Below are 20,772 nucleotides of genomic sequence, written 5' to 3' on the forward strand. Positions count from 1 at the left end.
CTGTTATAGCTAGAATACATAGCTATGAGAAGTTAACTTGTTATTGTGGATTATCGTTACATCCGATATTTCAAAGTCAGAAGAGATACAAAATAGCATAAAAATCAGTTTGAAATGGCAGTCAGCTTACTCAAAAATAAAGTTTTTGTGGATAATTTCTGTACTGAAACTTACTCATTTCTAACTCCCATAGTGTGCAAATGCTCATGTTCAATTTCATTCTTAAAATTTGTAATACAGTAATAAGCTTCTGTGGCAAAAGTTTGTTTCCTTATTTAAACAGACTTGCCCAAGCTAATTTAATCGTGCATGCCTCATGAAAACACATTTTATCATAATAATAATTATTAAATTAATCTTGTAATGTAATTCAATAATATTGCATAATATAGTATTGAAAAAGGTGGACCATACAATATTAATTTAATAATTATTATTGTGATCACAATTCAATACGGATCAAAACCATGAAATTTATATCCTATGATAACATATTTTATGCCACATCAGAGTAAATAATGTTGGTGAGTGCAGTTGCTAGTGCACACGCCAGGAAATTGGAGCGGAAGATGATCGATCCTATTCGGTGTAAACGTTCGAGTAAGTGCATGCCAAATCGCCCGTAATAATGGATGAATCAGTGAAAGTATATACTCTGAGTGAAGAAATTCTCGTAACCGAAGGGTATTACATAAGTTATTATAGGACCTTTTGAGGGGCATTGAATGTACAATGGGATTCTCATTCTATGTCACACTTGCTCTATTGGACTTCCTGTAATTCATGTTTTTTTCTAAATTGACACGTTAAATTTTCAAGAAACCTCTACTGCTTAAAATTTCCAGAGTTAATTAACAAACTTGTATTCTTTCTTGTCCTGGACGGAGCTGAGTCAAGGTTCATTAAGGGTAAGGTATAGTGGACCAGCAATAGATTGTGTAAGCCTGATAGAAATGTAGGTATTTGAAATTTTGAAGTGGTATTTTGATGTTTTGTAGGGTGGGCGGCATGTGGATCATGTAGCTGATTTGATCGTCAAACAAGTAGTTGAGCAACTCAAGAAAAAAAACAAAGGAGGAATTGCAGTCAAGCCGTTCCAAGTTAAGAATCATTTGTGGCTGTTCATCAATTGCCTCATCGTGAATCCAACATTTGACTCTCAGACCAAAGAAAACATGACCCTGCAAGCAAAAAGTTTTGGTTCAAAATGTAATCTCAGCGACAAATTTGTTACGAATGTAAGTATGAGAGGGATTATTTGTTATTCTGTAAATATCATTGCATGACCAGTGGTGTTCATATTAGATTACAATTACCTTTACTTACAAGAGCAAGCAAAAGTGTGCTGAGCTTCATTGTAGTTCGATTCATTTCACTGATCTTGACACTCGTTTGTATGCAACAACCATATTTGTTCTGTCTGTATCTGATGCAGCTGATATTTGTGACATTTAAAAACTGTTACCTGTACGGAATAATTACATTGGGTTGATGGTTAAATGCCTGTAGTTGTAACTGAGGTTATTGCTGTAAGTCTCGTGAGAAGGATAAATTCCTCTAGTTAATCATTGATTTTATTTTAAATATTGTCATAAATCCATGCGTTACGATGAGCAATTCCATCGACATAAGGGAAGTGACTGAATTGTGCCAGAAATAGTTTTCAGAGGTTGCTTTATAGAATGGCATTTGATTTCCGGTAGAGATTCCCAAAGTTTACTCGGCCCGCACAAAAAGTGAGTACCAGGTGGGCTTAGATGGTCAGACACACAGCAAACGTTCTATCCCGGTTATTGCCGAAGTTGTGTATAATTGAAGACTTTATTTTCTGCTCCTCCAAGGGCTTCATCACCTAAACACTACTGTATATTAGGAAAGAAGCATTTGTTCTGTTTAATGGTTAGGGACCTCAGAAAGTTGCAAATAAAATACTTCATTCATCATCATCATAATAATGTTTCCCTCGTCCAGCTCCTGCTGGGTCGGGATGTTCATCGCACATTTCTCTCCTGTCATTATTCCTCCTTAATTGTGTTCTAATGTAGGATTTTTCTAATTATACTATTTTAGATTGTTTTCGGCCACCTTAGTTTCTCTCCCTACTTCCTTTTGTCTGGATGCCCATCGTCCGCTGGGGTAATCTCCGTTATCTCCATTCTGTCATAAAGCTTTTCCAATGCTGTTTCCTTCCTGACATACTTGTTTCTTACTCTGTCCTTTCTAGTCTTCTCTATCATATTTCTTAAAAATGTCATTTTGGTGGCTTGGAGTTTATTTTGTCAGTGTCCAGGTCTCCCTTATACATGTCAGTATTGGGCAGTACATCACCTCTTTACACTTGGAACTTTCTTGGAACTTTCTGGTAGAATGCATTTACCTGATGAATCCTTTTACTGATCTCCATGTCAGCCCTATATCCTGCATGAGTTTGTTTCCCAAATTACCTGAAGCTCTCCACATTTTAAAGGCTCTGCCCCCTAATTTTTATAATTTCTTCCCTTTCCCTTCCTTTTCTCTAGTGAACATTGTCTACTTTTTTCCACGCTGATTTTCATTCCGTAATTTTCAATAACCTCAACTAGTCGCATTTTCTTTGTACTTCCTGTCCGTCTGCTCCCCATACCACAATATCATCTGCAAACAGAAATCACCTTCAGCTCGCTGTTCATATATTCTTCCTCTTGTCTTCTTCACAGTTTCATCCATAACTGTTATTCATAACAGTGGTGACAGCACACTTCCTCGTCGTAGTCCAGTTTCATTCCTAAACCTCTGTCCTCACGTGTCTGGACCCTGCTGCAACAATTTTTGTGAACTACTTGCATATATCCTATAATTCATTTTCCGAATCCTTTATGCCGCATTACTCTCCATACCTTTGCTGCGGGTACACTATTGTAAGCTCTTTCTAAATCAAGGAATGACATTACCATATCTTCCATATTCCCAATATGGAAGAATGGTGGCATCTAATGTTGATCGTACATTTTGAAAGCCATATTGCTCTTCTTTTAATTGTCCTTCTGCCTTTCTTCCTCCTCTTTCTAGTACCCTTCCAAATATTATTGTGACCGTGCTGTTAGGGTCGCATAGCTGTGAGTTTGCAATCGGGAGATGGGGGGTTTGAATCCCACTGTCGGTAGCCCTGAAGATGGTTTTCCGTGTTTTCTCATTTGCACACCAAGCAAATGTTAGGGCTGTACCGTGATTAAGGCCACAACAATTTCTTTACCAATCCTATTTTTCCCATCCTTGGCGTCGCTGAAAATCTGTGTTAGTGTGACATTAAACCACTAGGAGAGGAAAATAAATTAGCTGCCTGAGATACAAGAGTGATTCCTCAATCATCACACATCTTTTTGTCCCCCTTCTTAGTATGGTCGTCTGACGAGAAGTTGAGTTCATGCTGAATAAGGGGTGTGGAGTATAAGCATGGCTGCTGTGCGTGTGCCAATCTCAAGTCCCAAGGCCTGACAGACATCGGTTTCGTACGTGGTGGTTCTTGTGAACTAGGGTGCTGGTGTGAAGTTTCAAATTGATAGTGCAGTTGCGCTTTAGTTACATATTTACTGTAAGTACTGCATAGTGAATAGTTTAATAATGAACACCTCTTCCGGAGAGCTCTCGTTGTTCATCTCGACTAATGTTCGTAGCTTAGTGTAGTATCTGTTACTCGTGCCATACCTACAAGCTGCCGCGACTTCTCGTGAGATGTGGATAGTAAATACAGATACAGTAGAACCTTGATGCATCGTTCCCGTAACTGTCGTTTTCCCATATCCATCATTCAGTTTATTCGGTCCCAAAAATGTTCTATATAAACCATTGTTAAATTTCCCCGCATCTATTGTTCCTCAAACTATTGTTTTATCGCTTCGATCATCAAAAAAAAAATTTGTCCTTGACCACAATTTTCTCGCATGGATCGACCTAATGTAAGAAAAATGTATGCAGAAGTTTTTTGAATTTAAAGAGACAGCTAAATACTCTTAGCATATAGTAGCGGCAGCCTGTTACGTGAGTGTGTACGAGCGATTAAGAGTTGCTAGTCTTGAGCAAGAATCTCGTAGGCTGGAGTGCTGTGTGTAGGTTGTTCACACGCAGTTTCACTGCGAGCCTCCAGCTTTGTTGAAAATTAAAGAATCTGCGCAGTTTAAAATAGTCACGGCGTGTGCCGGGTACATTTTAATTAGTCACAGGGTTATTAATCGCGTCGTACCTTGTGATGTCTGTGGGATGCTAAAGGCCTGTTGACTACTTTGGTGCCCCCTGCGCAGTTGTCTTGTTACGAGCCGGACCTAACCAAGCCAGGCCAGTAATCTTTTCATTAGCCTGATCTTAAAACTAATTTCTAAGTTGGCAGCATCACTTAGCCCGCTGTGACATCGTCCGAGGCGCGCAGTTTGGGATCTCTAACCTATCGTTCGCGAAGACTCTACAGAATCTTTACCAAAATACATGTTATCACCGTAATGTCCATGTATATACAAAGTATGTTACAAGTGTTATTTTTAATATCCACCTATTCAGTACAAAGAGATATAGTAAATTAAGAATTAAATCTTACCATAAAAAGTTACATGTTTTGCCCATATTAAGGGCATCATCAGCCTCAAACTCAAACCTGTAAGGTGAATGATCAGGATCCTGATTGTTCTTACAAATCGTAAGGATATCAATCTAGGTGTTTGTCTAACATAAAATGATTAGAATGTCCTTGGTTAAAATCGTATCAAGCTGCATGTCACAAGTTCACATTATTACACTTTCCGGAGCGTTGAGTCAGTGTGCCCAAAACCTTTCGAGGGTAGAGCAATAAACACCTCAGTCTTTATAATGAAATAGAAATGTGTTTCCTTGAATACTCCTATCATAGGATAAGAAAAAGTAAAGCTCATAGACTGTTAAAGATGTTAATTTCGTATGTTACGATAAGACAACAGTCTTCTTAAGTAGCTGTTCAGCTGTCTACAGACTTATTTAACTGGCTTGAAGGAGTGAAAGTCGAATGTGTTACGATAAGTCTTCTTAAGTAGTTGCGGGAGCAAGGAAAGTTATTCGGCTGTCTATAGTCGTATTTATCTTGCTTGAAGGAGCGAATGTTAAAGGTATATTGACGTTGATTAGAGCTTTTTGGGGTGAAGTCTGTAACAAGAGGAGAGTGAATGCTTAGGAAAGGTATTTTTGAAGTGAATGTGCGTTTAAAAAGAAAAAATGGAGAATGTATAAACACTTACCCTTTCGTCTGTAAAGATGTAAATCAGTTATGGAAAAGTTAGTTGAAGTAAACAAAGTTGTGTGTGTATATTTATTTCTTTGACTGTTATCGTGTTAATCAGTTGCTATGGTAGCGTTGAATGACTGACACGTGTGCTCTTGTTACAGACTTCACACCAAAAAGCTCTAATCAACGTCAATACACCTTTGACTTTCGCTCCTTCAGGCAAGATAAGTACAACTATAGACAGCCAAATAACTTTCCTTGCTCCCACAACTACTTAAGAAGACTGTTGTCTTATCGTAACATACGAAATTAACATCTTTAACAGTCTATCAGCTTTACTTTTTCTTATCCTCCAATAGGAGTATTCAAGGAAGCACATTTCTATTTCATTATAAAGACTGAGGTGTTTATTGCTCTACCCTCAACAGGTTTTGGGCGCACTGACTCAGCGGTCCGGAAAGTGTAATGTTGTGAACTTGTGACATGCAGCTTGATACTACGATTTTAACCAGGGACATACTAATCATTTTATGTTAGACAAACACCTACATTGATATCCTCTTTTTACGATTTGTAAGAACAATCAGGATCCTGATCATTCACCTTACAGGTTTGAGTTTGATGCTGATGATGCCCTTAATATGGGCGAAACATGTAACTTTTTATGGTAAGATTTAATTCTTAATTTACTACTGTAGATCTCTTTGTATTGAATAGGTGGATATTAAAAATAATACTTGTAACATACTTTGTATTTACATACATTTCAATGCGGACCTAACATGAGAATTATCACGTGTAATATCCATGTATATCACACATTTGCAATAAGAGAACTGACCTTGAAGGTTTTCCAATTACAACGAGAGGTAAGAAAAAGTGAAACAAATGGCGTAGAAGTCACGCTTTTAATTTTCATCGTGTATATCTGATTGCATTGGTTTGATACCGTTATGTATAGTATGAGCATGTCTGGCTCTATGGCGGCTAAATGGTTAGCACGTGTTGGCCTTCAGTTCAAGAGGCCAAGATTGGGTGGGGGATTTTAACTTTCTTTGATTAATTCAGACAGTTCAGGAGAGGGGTGTGTGTGTGTGTGTGTGTGTGTGTGTGTGTGTGCGCGCGCGCGCGCGCCGACTTATGCATTAGGATTCATCTTAGGTGGAGCCGCATTTTCGTAAGCGTGTAGATAGCCTATCACGCGACAACTCGAAAGATCTGCACCTGGCTTCGGAGGCCACACGCCGTTGTTGTTGTTGTTGTTGTTGTTGTTATTATTATTATTATTATTATTATTATTATTATTAGTATTATATGACGAAAAATGACTAAATACAGTACCCATATTTTATTATTTTGCTTTCTCCCTATTTTATGTCACCCGCATTTATAGTTTTTCCACATCCATCGTCATTTTTCCCCCTCCCTCTTGATAAACTATGCTTCGAAGTTTTACTGTATTACTCCTTTATTCCAATAATTTGGTTCAGATTTTTTTTCGAGATACATCTAAATAGCCTATACAGCCATTGTAGACCAATGTGTCCTGCTACTTTTAAGATGTTCTCACACAATTCATCCAATCCTGCTTCTTTTCCCACTTTCATTTGTTTGACAGCAGTTTACACCTCTTCCATTTTGATTTCACTCTCGGATTCTGTCTCCTCACACACCAGCTCTACCTGGTGAGTTGGCTGTGCGGTTATTGGCACACAGCTGTGAGCTTGCATGCGGGAGATAGTGGGTTCGAATCCCACTGTCAGCCCTGAAGATGATTTTCCATGGTTTCTCGTTTTCACACCAGGCAAAAATGCTGGGGCTGTACCTTAAGGCCACTGCCTCCTCCTCCCCACTCTTAGGCCTTTCCTCTCCCATAGTCACCGTAAGACCTATCTGTAATAAATAACACTATCTGTGTCGGTGCGACGTAAAGCCGATTGTAAAAGAAAATCCACACTACCTCTATCATCTCTTCTACACCTCTACCAACATGCATCCTTCCAGTTTTTCCTTATTTTCTCTATTTGCATTATCTCTTTTCCCTTTCTCCTGCTTTATGTAGATTTTTCTCTTCCTTCTTACCGTTCCATGTTGCATCCTTTCACACATACTGTACATAGTCATCCAGGAATGTTTCCATATCTTCTCTGCATCCAGTCTTGGGTGCACACACTTGGATGAAATCCTTTATTCACTCTTCTAACTGTATCTTCATTCTCTCACTTATGCAGGCCAATTTATCTAGACGAGTGTCTTATGATCTTGTTGGTTACTATCCCCGCTTCATTCTTTGCTTATGTCTTCCACTCCAGTAGAAAGTGTATTCCTTCCTCAGCTTCTTCTTTCCTCTTCCTCTCTGTCTACAAACTGAAAAAAAGATTTCTTCTTTCGTTTTGGCAGGCTATGAACCACGTTAATTTGAATTTAGCTTCATCTTTTTTTGGGCTTTAATCTTCATCCAGTACTCCAACCTTTCACTCAGCAATCTCCTCCTTTCTTCTGTCCATGGTGCTTGAGTACAGGATCTAACTTTTCCTTGAAAGCTTTTTGCGGCCTTGATCCTTGACTTGTAAGCATTGCTGTTGCTGAATTCTGTTCTTTTTTTCCCATTTCTTCTGGGTCCTCCTTCACCTCCTGATACCTGGTCTCTAAAAATCTTATTAGAGTAGAGTCTCGATTATCCGACCTAAACGGGACCTGGACTACGTCGCATCACCGAAAATGTCGGATAATATAGAATAACTTTGAAACTGAAGTGAAACGAACAGGAAGGCTATACTCTAGTACTAAAACAACATGTTTTACGGTACTCTATTGAATTATCAATTCAGTTGTACAGTACATGCAGTATTGTACGAAAACATTCCAGATGTCTTACGAAAAGAAACTTTCTCCACAGATATTAAGCTGCCTAATGCTGTAGCGTTTTTTCCACCGATCAAGCCACCCAGCACTGGCAGGAAAATAAGGGTCCCTTTCATTAAACTCCTTCTGGAAATACACAGCCTTTTCCTGCAGAATGGGGCCAGATATTGGCAGGCCCTTTTCCCGGTGTTGAGATAACCAAAGAAATAGTACTTCACTTTTTCGTACTCACATTTTTTCATTGTTTTTCCTTCCTCTGATAGAGCACCACTTTTCAATTTCTTCCCTCTGTTTTTTCCAGTCTCCCACTGTAACACCATAATCTGAAGCCACATTTTGAAGAATTTCCCCTTTGTCCAGTCTCTTTAATGCATTCAACTTGTCTTCCATAAAAACAATCACTTTCTTCCATTTACTCGCTATACTCACGAGGATATGAAGACTATAACATCCACACCCAACCAATACTACAATGAACAATGACTGAAGACTCACTGCACCTGTCCTTGAGAAAGAAAAAAAAAACCGGTCCTACCGCCAGCGGTCAGGCCAGTGCTTGCCCCATGGTCGCACCCTCCATTCCGGGTGTGCCTGAATTCAGTCTCCACCAAAAGTTCAAATTAAGTCTACCAGTGTCGGATAACACAGAATGTCGGATAAGCGAGACTCTACTGTATACGATTGGTCAGTCTTCCCAGGTTCACTGTGTAGATATGTTCGAAGAACATGGCTCTCCTCTTCTGGATGGTATCGGAGAGATCTTAAAAAAAAAAAAAAAAAAAGTCTACAAGACTAAATTTAAAGTATTGCTTATTCTTTGAGAACCTGCAAATTAGCATAATGGAATTTATTCCATTTCTGTTTGGTTACCACGGTGGCATAAAATATTAAAGTGATTGCCTGCCAGGTACGTGTGATGGTGGAAATTATTTCTAAATCCAGTGCTTCTTTTCTTCTCTTTGTTTTCTTTAACCATCATTTTATGTTCATTTTGTTACAGGTTCTAAAAAGTGGTATTGTTGAAGCTGTACTCACTTGGGCAAAATTCAAACAGGATAGCCAACTTAAAGCTCAGAGTGGCAAGAAGAAGAATAAACTTAAAGGTAAAACAACTTTTATTTGTTAATAGGGTAGTATCTCATTTACAGAACAATGCTGTTGTGTGTATGTGTCATTTATCTGCCAGAATAGCTCATTGCCAAGCATAATGAACATAAATTGCAGGCAAATGTGGACAGTGTGTGCTGTTGAAAGGAGACAAGGACAAATATGAAAGCAAGCTCCACTCATACACTGCCATAATAATCCCTTCATCTATTCCATTTCTTATAAACCTCTTTCTTCTCAGCCATTGAGTTCATCTATTTCTTCCCAGCCGTAGGGGTGGGGTATACTTCTCTCTTTGATGTAAGAAGTGTTGGATGAGGAGAAATCAGAATAAACATAAAATCTGACAAAGGCTAAAAGAATTGTCAAGCACAGGTCAGGAATCCCAACAAGTTCAATATTAGTAGAGACCTGAAAAATCACATTTGCGATAAATACAAATTTTTGAATCTTGTACGGAATCCAAGCCTTCGGTAATTCTATTGTGGAATAAAATAATTTTTATGCATAAATAGAAGTGCGACAAAATGCGAATTGTGACCCAAAGTGCAAAATTAGTATAAATATGCGATTTTGGTGCAAATTCTGCAAAAATGGGCTATTTTGCTGGTGAAAACAACGTATTTAGGCAAAATCGTCAGAAATACTCTAAATATGATCCATAAATCTTTCAACCGCTCCGATCGATGAAGGAAAGTAGCCGATCGATTGCTGTTTGCTGACTTTAATCAATATTTACAATGGGAATAGCAAGGGGAATGAGATCTGTATCGATGATTATCGAAATGTAAATTGAGTGACACGGAAATAACGAGATAGATGCAGCGTTGTTTCCTGTTGTTCAAAATTGGAACTCTTTGGTGAAGAGTAGAAATGACAAGTTATAAATCTCTTTTTACAACAGTACTGGATTTCAGAATAAGAAATTATTATGTTAATAAAAACCACCTTTCCAGTACTCGATGTCCTTTATATTTAGGATAAAACCATTTAAGTACAAGTAGGACATGTTTCGCTCAATCATAGTGAGTATCATCACCTATAGATAACATAAACCATGGTGCCAAAGCAAATATACCTCTGGAAAAGCTGGAAAGCAAAGAGCTAAGAGCCTGGATCACTTTTTCAAATGTAGAGCTGCCATGTGCGAGGACTCTACGTGAAGTATATTTACGGGGTAAGTTTTGATTTCATGGATCGGGTATGGTTTACTGTCGGATTTTTTATTATGGACACTCGAGTTTAGGCTTTAATTACAAACGAACCGATAGGCCTATTGAAATTCGAGTTATACCAATATTTTCCTTGTTTAATTCTACATTAGCGTATATGACGCATTGTTTTCAACGTTCATTAAATATTTTTTATTTGTGGTTGTAATAAATATTGCCCGGGTTTTTGGCTTCTTCTCTACGAAGCGCTCACTTAGGAATATATACAAGGAGAACGACTTGTCTGATTCTAATGAAATTTGTATATGTTACAACCACATGCATTTATAGTGTAATACTCAAGTTACAATTTTTTTTCAACCACCCTGAAAAAAGTTCTTATCAGTTTTCTAACGCAACTCTTTCTCAGCCCAGGATAAACGTACAGCAGCAAACTTGGGCTTGTTTTGAAGCACTCAGTCATGGTTATCAGAAACTACAACAACTGTAACCTTACAGTGTGGTATCGAATTTATGAAGAGTAATATTGAAAGGAGGTTTTGTGTACGCCAGACCGTGCGATTAACAGCAGGCCGGGTGGTGAAAACGGGCGCAGTGTTGCCGCGTTCAGTAGTAATCACGCGCGCAACGAACACAGCTCTTCGTTTACTTTCAACCTTTAATTTTATTTCCTCTTATAAATTCCACTTCCCATCACCTTTTCTCATAAGGACTTTGGACCTTCAACGGCAGGTTTAAAAATGGTTAACTTCCTAATTTAGAAATATCACACTGTACAATTTTTACAAGAGTTATTTTATTATTATTTACATATATTTACGATTCTATCAATTTTCTTCGTCTGAAAAATCACTTTGCTCCGAAGAATCGGTGCTGCTCTCATTCATGTTGATTATGACTGGCTCGAAATAAGGGACATTTGCACACAGTCCATCTTTTTTTTTCCAGTAGTGGTCTTCAATTTTCTTCGCGTGTTTAATACATTGTTTCCAGAGTTCAGGGGTCACGGTACGTAAGGCTTCTCGGCATAAAGCGTAAATTGCTTCCATACCTCTACCATTTTCTAATGTGTTAGCGATATTTGTTTTTGCTTATTTTCCCTTTTACGTAAGCACAAATGAGCTCGATTGGATTAAGCTCGCAGTGGGGCCACTGGTAACCAAATAATCTCTACATCTGGTCTAAGTCGTTTAGTCAGTTATTCCAGCTTCTTTACCGGCGTTTGAAACTAAGGCCTGGCAAGGACAATCGGCTCTGATTTAGTTAATTTGTTATAATCGTCAACTCCAGGTTGTAGTGAAATATTCTTTGACGTTATCCAATGTATAATTTCACGTTTCAGCCATGACATGTTCGGGTTTTTAGATGAAGGATCGATCCTCGTATGATATGGAGCTTGATCTATAACGACGGCCGAACTTTGAGGAAATAAACTCAGGACTTTCTTGAACCATTCTTCATAATGAGTCGAGTTCATCTCGTTCTGATAATCACCACTACTTTTCTTGCCATTAAAACAAAGTTCTGCACCGTCAAGAAATCGTTCTTCACTTCCGATATGTAAAATTATGACCTGGATGACGTATTTCCATCATTCTCCTTTGAAGCGGCTCCTACTCTCTTCACTGACGACAGCGATAATCCAAGACAATCTGCCACCTTCTGGTACACAGGGAACCTCTTGTCCCCTACTTTTTCCCCTCACATTGAAAGAAAAAAGTAGCACTCGAAATCATTGCAAACCGGGCGAGTTGGCCATGCGGTTACGAACGCGCAGCTGTGAGCTCGCATCCAGGAGATAGTGGGTTCGAACCTCACTGAGGGCAGCCCTGAAGATGGTTTTCCGTGGTTTCCCATTTTCACACCAGGCAAATGCTGGGGCTGTACCTTAATTAAGGCCACGGCCGCTTCCTTCCCATTCATCGGCCTTTCCTCTCCCATCGCCGCCATAAGACTTATCTATGTTGGTGCGACGTAAAGCAAAAAAAAAAAAAAAAAAAAAAAATATCATTGCAAGTTCACCCTCTGATAACGGCGGTCTCGGAGGCATCTTGAAGTGACGTGGTCAACATGCAGAACGTAGGAAAACTGAAAATAGCTTCCGGACAAACCAAGGTCACGGACATTGCGTTTCACAACTGCCCGGGGCGAGTGTACTTTGTTCGTTGCGCGCGTGATTACTACTGAACGCGGCAACACTGCGCCCAATTTCACCACCCGGCCTACTGTTAATCGCACTGTCCGGCGTGGACAAAACCTCCCTTCAATATTACTCTTCATAAATTCGGTACCACTCTGTACGGTTACAGTTGTTGTAGTTTCTGATAACCATGACTGCGTGCTTCAAAATAAGCCCAAGTTTTCTACTGTACGTTTATCCTGGGCTGAGAAAGAGTTGCTTTAGAAAAATGATAAGAACTTTTTTCAGGGTGGTTGAAAACAATTGTAACTTGAGTATTACACTATAAATGCATGTGGTTGTAACATATACAAATTTCATTAGAATCAGACAAGTCGTTTTCCTTGTATATATTCCTAAGTGAGCGCTTCGTAGAGAAGAAGCCAAAAATCCGGGCAATATTCACTACAACCACAAATAAAAAATATTTAATGAACGTTGAAAACAATGCGTCTTATATACGCTAATGTAGAATTAAACAAGGAAAATATTGGTATAACTCGAATTTCCATAGGCCTATTGGTTCGTTTGTAATTAAAGCCTAAACTCGAGTGTCCATAATAAAAAATCCGACAGTAGGTATTACGGCATCGAAACCGCGCAAAATTGAAGGAATACAGACTTTGAGTGCGATTTCCATATCGAACTATCTTACCCGTACCCAATTGATCCAGTAATTTTAAATTATTTTGTTATAATTTGAGGTCTTTCTTCCTTTCTAGAAGTTGCATCTGACCACCAGAAAAGAACAGCAGAGGCTTTAGTGGGGAAGAACATCAACATACTCTATGATGAAACTACAGATAGAATGAGCTGTTGTGTTTTTATCATCATATTCCAAGTCCCAGCCGGATCGAAAAGAGAGCTGTACGTTGTTTCTTTGAACTATCTTGATGCAGGAAATGCTACAAACTGCTCTCGTGCTGTTTTAGAAGCTCTGCGCAGTTGTAGTGTGCCATATGATGCAGTTAAAGTGTTTGTTAGTGACAATGCCCCGTACATGACCTGGTGTTTTGAAACATTAAGTGTGGTCATAGGGGATCATTTAATGCATGTACAGTGCTGGGCACATAAGATTAGCTTGGTTGGCAATAGTTGGGTCGCAGTGATGATCAGATTTAAATCATGTGGTTGCGATGGTAAAGTCTGCATTTTTGAACACAAGAAAGTGAAAATATAATTATTTACAATTCTTAACATTGAAGTATGGTGCTTCAAAGGAAGCAAAGCTTTTTCCTGCACCTGTCATAACCTGATGGAATAGCTGGTTTCAGGCTGTCTTCTATTTGAATGCTTTCTTTACTGATGTTACATTTTTCAAGATGTCTGACATGAAAGACATCAACAACTGTGGTATTAAGTACTTGACTGATCTGAGTGACCGAGAAGTGAATAGGCTTCATTCCCACTTGGTTTTTTTCACTGATCATGCAGCTGGATTGGTTGACCTCCATACTGAACTTGAAGGGTCCCTGTATCCTACCTCTCATCTCCTTTACCCCAAACTGCATAACCTTGACGCCAGTTTTACCTTATTTGTGAGGGGAATTTTTCTGCGGCAACTAATGATGCTTTGATTAAGCTCACTCTACAGCGGGCTGCATGTACACACACATTTGTCAAAGTTGCTCATTCTTCACAGTGCAAGCTAGCCACATTGAAAGCTAAAGACCCCAACCATAAGCGTTTTGTGTCAATTTCTCGAGCTTTGTTTCCAAAAAAATATCATTTTGAATAACACTGATAAATAAGATGAGCTTGAGAAATTGTTTGGTGCAACAGATCTTTCACAAAATATCTGGTCTGGTTACTGTTCTCTGAAACATGCAATTCAAACCCAGATGAAAGAAAGTGAAAAATGTGATGTCATGCTTGCATTAACTGCAGTTCAGACAGAGTTCAGCATATTTGCTAAATACTGTCTTGAGTTGTTGTGGACCCCAACGAACAATGTAGATAGCAAGCGTGTGTTGTCTCGTTACAACACAGTGGTTACAGACAGACGGTGCAATTTGAAAAAAAAGCAATGCCGAAGTACTGACAATGCTTTCTTTTGAACAATGAATTTGTATTGTGTGTGAACCAAGGACAATAATTACACTTCAAAAACTTGGAATCGTTAAAATTAATAATACCATGCGATTATTTTAACTTTGTAAATAGATGCTGATTTTGGAAAAAAAAAATAGATGCTAATTTTGAAACAAATAGATGCTAATTTTTCAGATCCCTAAATATTAGTTATAGAAATGGAACAAACAAGAGTATGAATATGTAAAGATGGGGATAGAAATTTATGCAAGGAACAGTATGACAGGCTAGCATGGGCAGAGGGAGCAACAAAAAAAGATGAGGAAAACAACCAGTTTATAAATCTGTTAGAGTAGGAACACAGAAGGAAAGTGGCATTGAAATTTCTGGAAATGTAATGAACTGTGTGAGGTTAGGGAAATTTGCCTGCAGACATGCATTGCTTCTGGTAGTTTTGGTGTTCATAGAAATGAACCTCTAAATGACTAAATGATTTTAGTAAGATTTGACTTCCATACTTAACCTGCACGAAGCGAGTTGGCTGTATCTATAGGGGCACAGAGCTGTGAGCTTTGCATTCTTGTTCCATCATCACCATAAGACCTATCTGTTAATGCCACGTAAGGTAACATGGAAGAAAAAGCCATATGATCTGCTTAACACGTTAGGATGCGCACCTGTAACTTTTTTTACCCAGGGCAAATTGACTTGTGAATAATTTTTGATATAACGTATTCTGCTTTCCACCCCTATCTACTTTGCAAATGGACTCTTCAATGCTGTCCTGATTGCTTGCCATTTTTGTATCGCTAGTGTTGTTCAAACTGTTGACACGTTTGTGTGCTGGTGCCAGTCTTGGGTGAATTTTACCCAGCGCGTGCTTTAGCAAGTTTGGAGTGAGATATAATTTTCTCACGGACTTGCAAAAGTTCTGCCGTGGACAGAGTAACGTATAAGAATATCAGTGATTTAGTCGGTGACTAACAAGATGAAGTTGTTAGTGGAAGTGGCAATTCAGATATAGACTTAGTTTATGAATGTGATTGTGGCTTTAATACCGAGCAGGGCAGCTACTCCTTTCAACAAATATGAACACGAAGTTAATAATGGTGTGTGGCCTCCGGAAAGCCCTGGTACAGGTATTTCGATTTGAAGCCATCTGTGAGGATGGGGTGCTACCTAGGATGATTTCTAATGCTTAAGATGACACACACCCAGCCCCCGAGCCATTGGAGTTAGCCAGTTAAATTAAAATCTCTGACCCTGCTGGGATTTGAATCTGGGACCACCTGGTAATCATTCAACCATGGAGCTGGACAACACGAAGTTGACGAGGATGCAACTTGATGTTTATAAGGGGAAGGGTAGTACCGTGTGGTACAAAAGAATCATTCCTTAGAGCGCAAAATATCGTGGAGTTTTTATTTTTTTATTTTCTTGCTTCCGGGGGAAAAGCTTAAAATACAAAGACCGCTATTTATTGTTGTGGGCTAATGGCTAATGATGTACGATACAATAATTGATCTTAATGTAGCATATGAGGTGCCTAATATCAAACAGTTGTTAATTTTTCAGTAGAGCCACATTTTTGTTTCTCTAACCTCCTGATACGAGTGTGAAAATTTTTGTGTGCCATATTGCCAGCCCTATGAACAAGAAAACCATGGCTGACACTTAAGAATTTCACTCGAAGGCAATGTAAAACACGTTCAAATTTGACGATGTCCATTTCTTAAACTAAGATTGACTTTTGTCCGATTTTGATACAAACATTCGTGTAATTGTCCGCTTTTGAAACAAACTATCCCAGTATTTTGAATCAAAGTTGCGGGATGGCATGATAGTAAACTTCTGTTTTAAAAGAAATGTAATGAAAATATGAAAGAAATAAGTTTATTCTTATACTTTGATAACAATTTTAACATTCATTTCAGTTCTTGCTTCACTGTATTTCTGGGCAAAAAACCTCTAGTTCATCACACGGGTCTTCAAAACAATCACATTCATAATCATTAACACTACAGCTGTTCTTATTAATGACTTTGACATGCCACTTTAAGAGAAGCATTTAATTTCCATTCTTTTCCGAAGCGCTTACCTTCATTTTTTCAAAATCTTGAAGTTTCTGTGGTTTACATTCACGCCAATGTCAATAGGTAAAGGATTCATTAACTTTAGACTTGCCTGTCCTGCCTTTTTGATCTTGCGCTCAATACCTGTTTCCAAATAGTAACTACAAAATTGCCTCTTTTCGTGCAACTGAGTACAATTTTTTAATACTGTGAAATCTTGAAATGAAGTTCACTGGAAAATTTCAGATAAACATGTGCTTGTTCTTTCCAATTCAGTGGTTCCCAGGTTTGTCCAATCACTTTCACTGTGCCGTACTTTTTGAACACCTCATGATTAGAGTTTGTGATTTTTAGCATTTGCGATAAATGCGAAATATGGCATGGAAAAATGCGAAATATGCCGAAACTTTGTCAGTGTATGTGCCTTCATCTTATATGACTCGTACGGGTGGTTTTTAGCGAATTCGAATTCGCGATAAAATGCAAAATTGGTTCAAAATGCGAAATTATACCATTTATGCGAAATAGATGCAAAACTCTCAGTTTTATACGAAATAAACATATATATTTTTAAAAACGATGTTTTTTCTTAAAAATAAGATAAAAATGTTATTTATTTCAGGAGAAATAATTATTGCGGCACCCATTGCGATCGTAAAGTGGTAGAATGCTTTGAAGGACACTTCCGTCTTGGTGCACGGAACATCTATAAGTTCATTATCGCAGTTAGCTGGTCGGAGAGATTTCTCTTTGTCTTGCAGCCTAACCGATTGATGTCAGATGATACCTGAAGCTATTTTCTCTGGGTAAATAGTAACTCTGAGTCCGTTGTAAACAATCATGGCGGCATCCAGGCGCGGCATGGATGAGTTTATTCGTAACTGGCTTGAAAATAGTGATGTTGAAAGTGGAAAAGATTCTCTGCAGAGTGAAAATCCTTCTTCAAATGACAGTGATGAAAGTGATTCCGATTTCAGCTCCGAGATGACAGTGCCAATTGAAACTACGTGACAAAACCAGAATGCAACAAGAGCAAGTGAGAAGTCTAGTTTTTTTTTTTTTTTTTTTTTTTTTTTTTTTTTTTTGCTTTACGTTGCACCGACACAGATAGGTCTTACGGCGACGATGGGACAGGAAAGGCCTAGGAATGGGAAGGAAGCGGCCGTGGCCTTAATTACTGTACAGTCACAGCACTTGACTGGTGTGAAAATGGGAAACCACGGAAAATCATCTTCAGGGCTGCCGACAGTGGGGTTTAAACCCACTATCTCCCGGATGCGAGCTCACAGCTGTGCGCTCCTAACCGCACGGCCAACTTGCTCGTTGAGAAAGAAATGGACTTAGGGAATGAATTTCTAACCCCACAGTTCTGGGATCACGTTACCAAGGAAACCAATGCCTATGCCTCTACATTTCTTGCTAATTTATCTGCTTCCCTTGAAACCAGTAATACTTACGAACAAAAACATTGGTTTCCTGTTACTATAGACGAGCTAAAAGCTCACTTTGCTTTGTGTATTCTTATGTAGCCTATGTGATTAATCAAATTTATGTTAGTGACGAAAAAATAAATAGTATGTAAGGGAATATTTCCTTTCATATGTAATAGCAGGCCAAAGGATTAAATCATTGAATGTGTGGAATTTCTTTCACTGGGTAAAGAACACTGCAAAGACCAGTCCATGAAACAGCAAATACACTTTCAAGCACCACGTTCATTCTCTTTGTGTGTTGACCCTTGATCTTAGTCGGTTATTCTTGACATTGGTGTTGAGTAGTAGTTCTGTTTAAAAGTACGGTAGCGATTTATTTTATTGTCTGTTAGCCATGGCTAGAAGCGAAGTGACGATCAAACAGCATGCCGAAAGTCACAAATCGGGACATTTTTATGTCTGCAATCAAAAACTTGAAGAAGAAAAAAAAAATGTTTTACAGTCCTTCCTTTGCCTTGGCAGCACTTCTGTGCATTTGGCCCTCTACGAACAGTGTCGATGTAGTTTTTTTTTTAGCAAGTACAACATGATTGTAACTGATAGGCGGTCTCAAATGGAGGACACCTTTTAAACATTTGGCATGTTGTACTTAAATCATCATTGAAATTCCTCTTCCTTGTAGGTGTGTTGCACTGTGATAAATACGTTCAGAATAGTATTTTTCACTTTGAAATTGTGTTTGTAAATTTGAAAATAAGTATATTCCTTTGTGTTCGTTAATATTTCTTGCAGTCTTATGTTGATGTTTGTCTTATTTTCCATAATGAATTCAAAACTGCATGACGAGCAATGTGTGATTAAACAGTATGATTTTACTCCCAACTGTTGTGTGTGCAATTTAGCAAATTTTGCCTATTTTTAACCAATTTGCTACAAAACGCTAAATTTGAGAAGTTTAGGTGCTACAAAACGCTAAATTTGAAAATCAAAATGCTAAATCTCTGATTTTTAAATGCTATAAACCACGAACTCTACTCATGATATTCACCTGGACTTATTGTGGCCGTCATCTCCTTCAGGTCTTTCTCAGTGAGTCCAAAAATCCTTACTGAAGGCAAATATGAGTGTCCAACAACTGGAAATACCAGTTCTGATTTCTTTGCCTCATTCTTCACCCACTTATAAACAGGCACATTGTCAGGGTGCAGTTTGCTTTGAGATGTGCCTCTTACAACAGACAGTTTGTAACGGTAGAGTTGTCTGGAATAATAAGCAGACTGATCACTTAATTTTGGCAAAGCAAGGTTTTTTGGCTTAAAAGACAGTCCTCTTTTTTCTTCAGGTGTCAATAAAAATTTTCTGCTTGTTTTTTGTGGATAGTTCTCTTAAAAATTAAGGTTGATCTTTCCTCTTCATTGTTTTCAAACATAATACATTGCTCTAGTTCCAAGCATGTAGTGCACTTATCTGTGCCTGGAGAAGAAAACCCTAAATTGAACCTGGTATTAAAAAGTGCCTAAAGTAAGCTTCCTTTACTTGCAGTTCCACTTTTCTACCTTCATTATGCATATGCAATTTCAGGTGGACACTCCGAAACATTGTCTTCCATATTAAACGAAAATATTTTCCCAAATACTTATAAGTAAAACACTGAAGAAACATGAGCACTAAACTTCGATGCACGCATCGACAAGAGAATGTAACAAATAGTCGTTGTGCCAGTTTGATGTCACTTGTAGCAATCTGATTGCCTGAAATAGTAATGTCCATTTTTGATAGAAACTTCGTTTGGAGTTGTCCAATTATGAAAGAAACTGCATATTTCTTTGTTAAAAATAAAGTACAAATATTTGTTTATGAAAGACATGGGCCACTAATTCAGAGAGAGCATTAAAAATAGTATAATCTATTCTTAACTCAATTTTGATATAGGTGGCGCATGTCCATGTTTGATATCAGGCACCTCATATACAAACATTTGCATTGAGAGTGTGAAATACAAATTTTTGAGGGGGAGAGAGATGCCACAGAAAGTAACAGATAGGGAATAAAAGCTTTGTTTTGACTTCACTACCATGCTGATACGTTGCGATCAGCGCATCTCAGTAAAAGATAACTTTGGGCCACTGATGGCAGTGGCGTTGACATTTTCATTGCAATGATGTCCAAGAAAAGATTTCTGTTTCTCTCTCTATGCATTTTGACAGTATTATTTCTAGATATCGGGGATAGTAGATATTCAAACTTGTGCCCTTATGGCAAGGTACTGATATTTTCAAGCATATTATACAGAAAGCTTACACAAACAATTAATATGCCACAGTTGACGAGATGGTGATTGGTGGTGGTGATTATTGTTTTAAGAGGAAGTACAACTAGGCAACCATCCTCTATATAACACTAATCAGAAAGAAAAAATGGAAGGGGTCTGACACTTCGAAAAATGAAGGTATCGGCCAAAGGAAGACAAGGGCCACGAAGGGCGTGAAAATGAAAGACTCGGTAGCCCTCGCAAACCTAATAGCGTCAGGGTTGGAAAAGAACAAGAGTTGACCAAGAGAGGTCGGATAGGATAGATGTGAGGAGCCTAGCACAAGTAAGTGAAAGCAATGCCAGGACTCGGCTGAGGGCCCCGTGGTCGCCAACCCACACTCCAAAGTTCAGAGCCCCTGAGGCCCCTTTTAGTCGC

The 20,772-nt window shown here is 38.5% G+C and overlaps 1 protein-coding gene across 3 annotated transcripts in view; it reads left to right on the top strand.

The window, feature by feature from the left end:
• The window catches only part of Top2 (topoisomerase 2), a 326,551-nt gene that overhangs the window by 52,194 nt on the left and 253,585 nt on the right, over positions 1 to 20,772 (top strand). For all 3 annotated transcript variants that reach the window (XM_067136112.2, XM_067136110.2, XM_068225185.1), the window contains 2 exons: positions 999 to 1,238; positions 9,090 to 9,192. In XM_067136112.2, the coding sequence (XP_066992213.2) occupies positions 999 to 1,238; positions 9,090 to 9,192 (343 nt within the window). The remainder of the gene's footprint in view (positions 1 to 998; positions 1,239 to 9,089; positions 9,193 to 20,772) is intronic.

This window comes from Anabrus simplex, chromosome 1 (genome assembly GCF_040414725.1).
Source record: "Anabrus simplex isolate iqAnaSimp1 chromosome 1, ASM4041472v1, whole genome shotgun sequence".
In the NCBI taxonomy this organism is placed as follows: domain Eukaryota; kingdom Metazoa; phylum Arthropoda; class Insecta; order Orthoptera; family Tettigoniidae; genus Anabrus; species Anabrus simplex.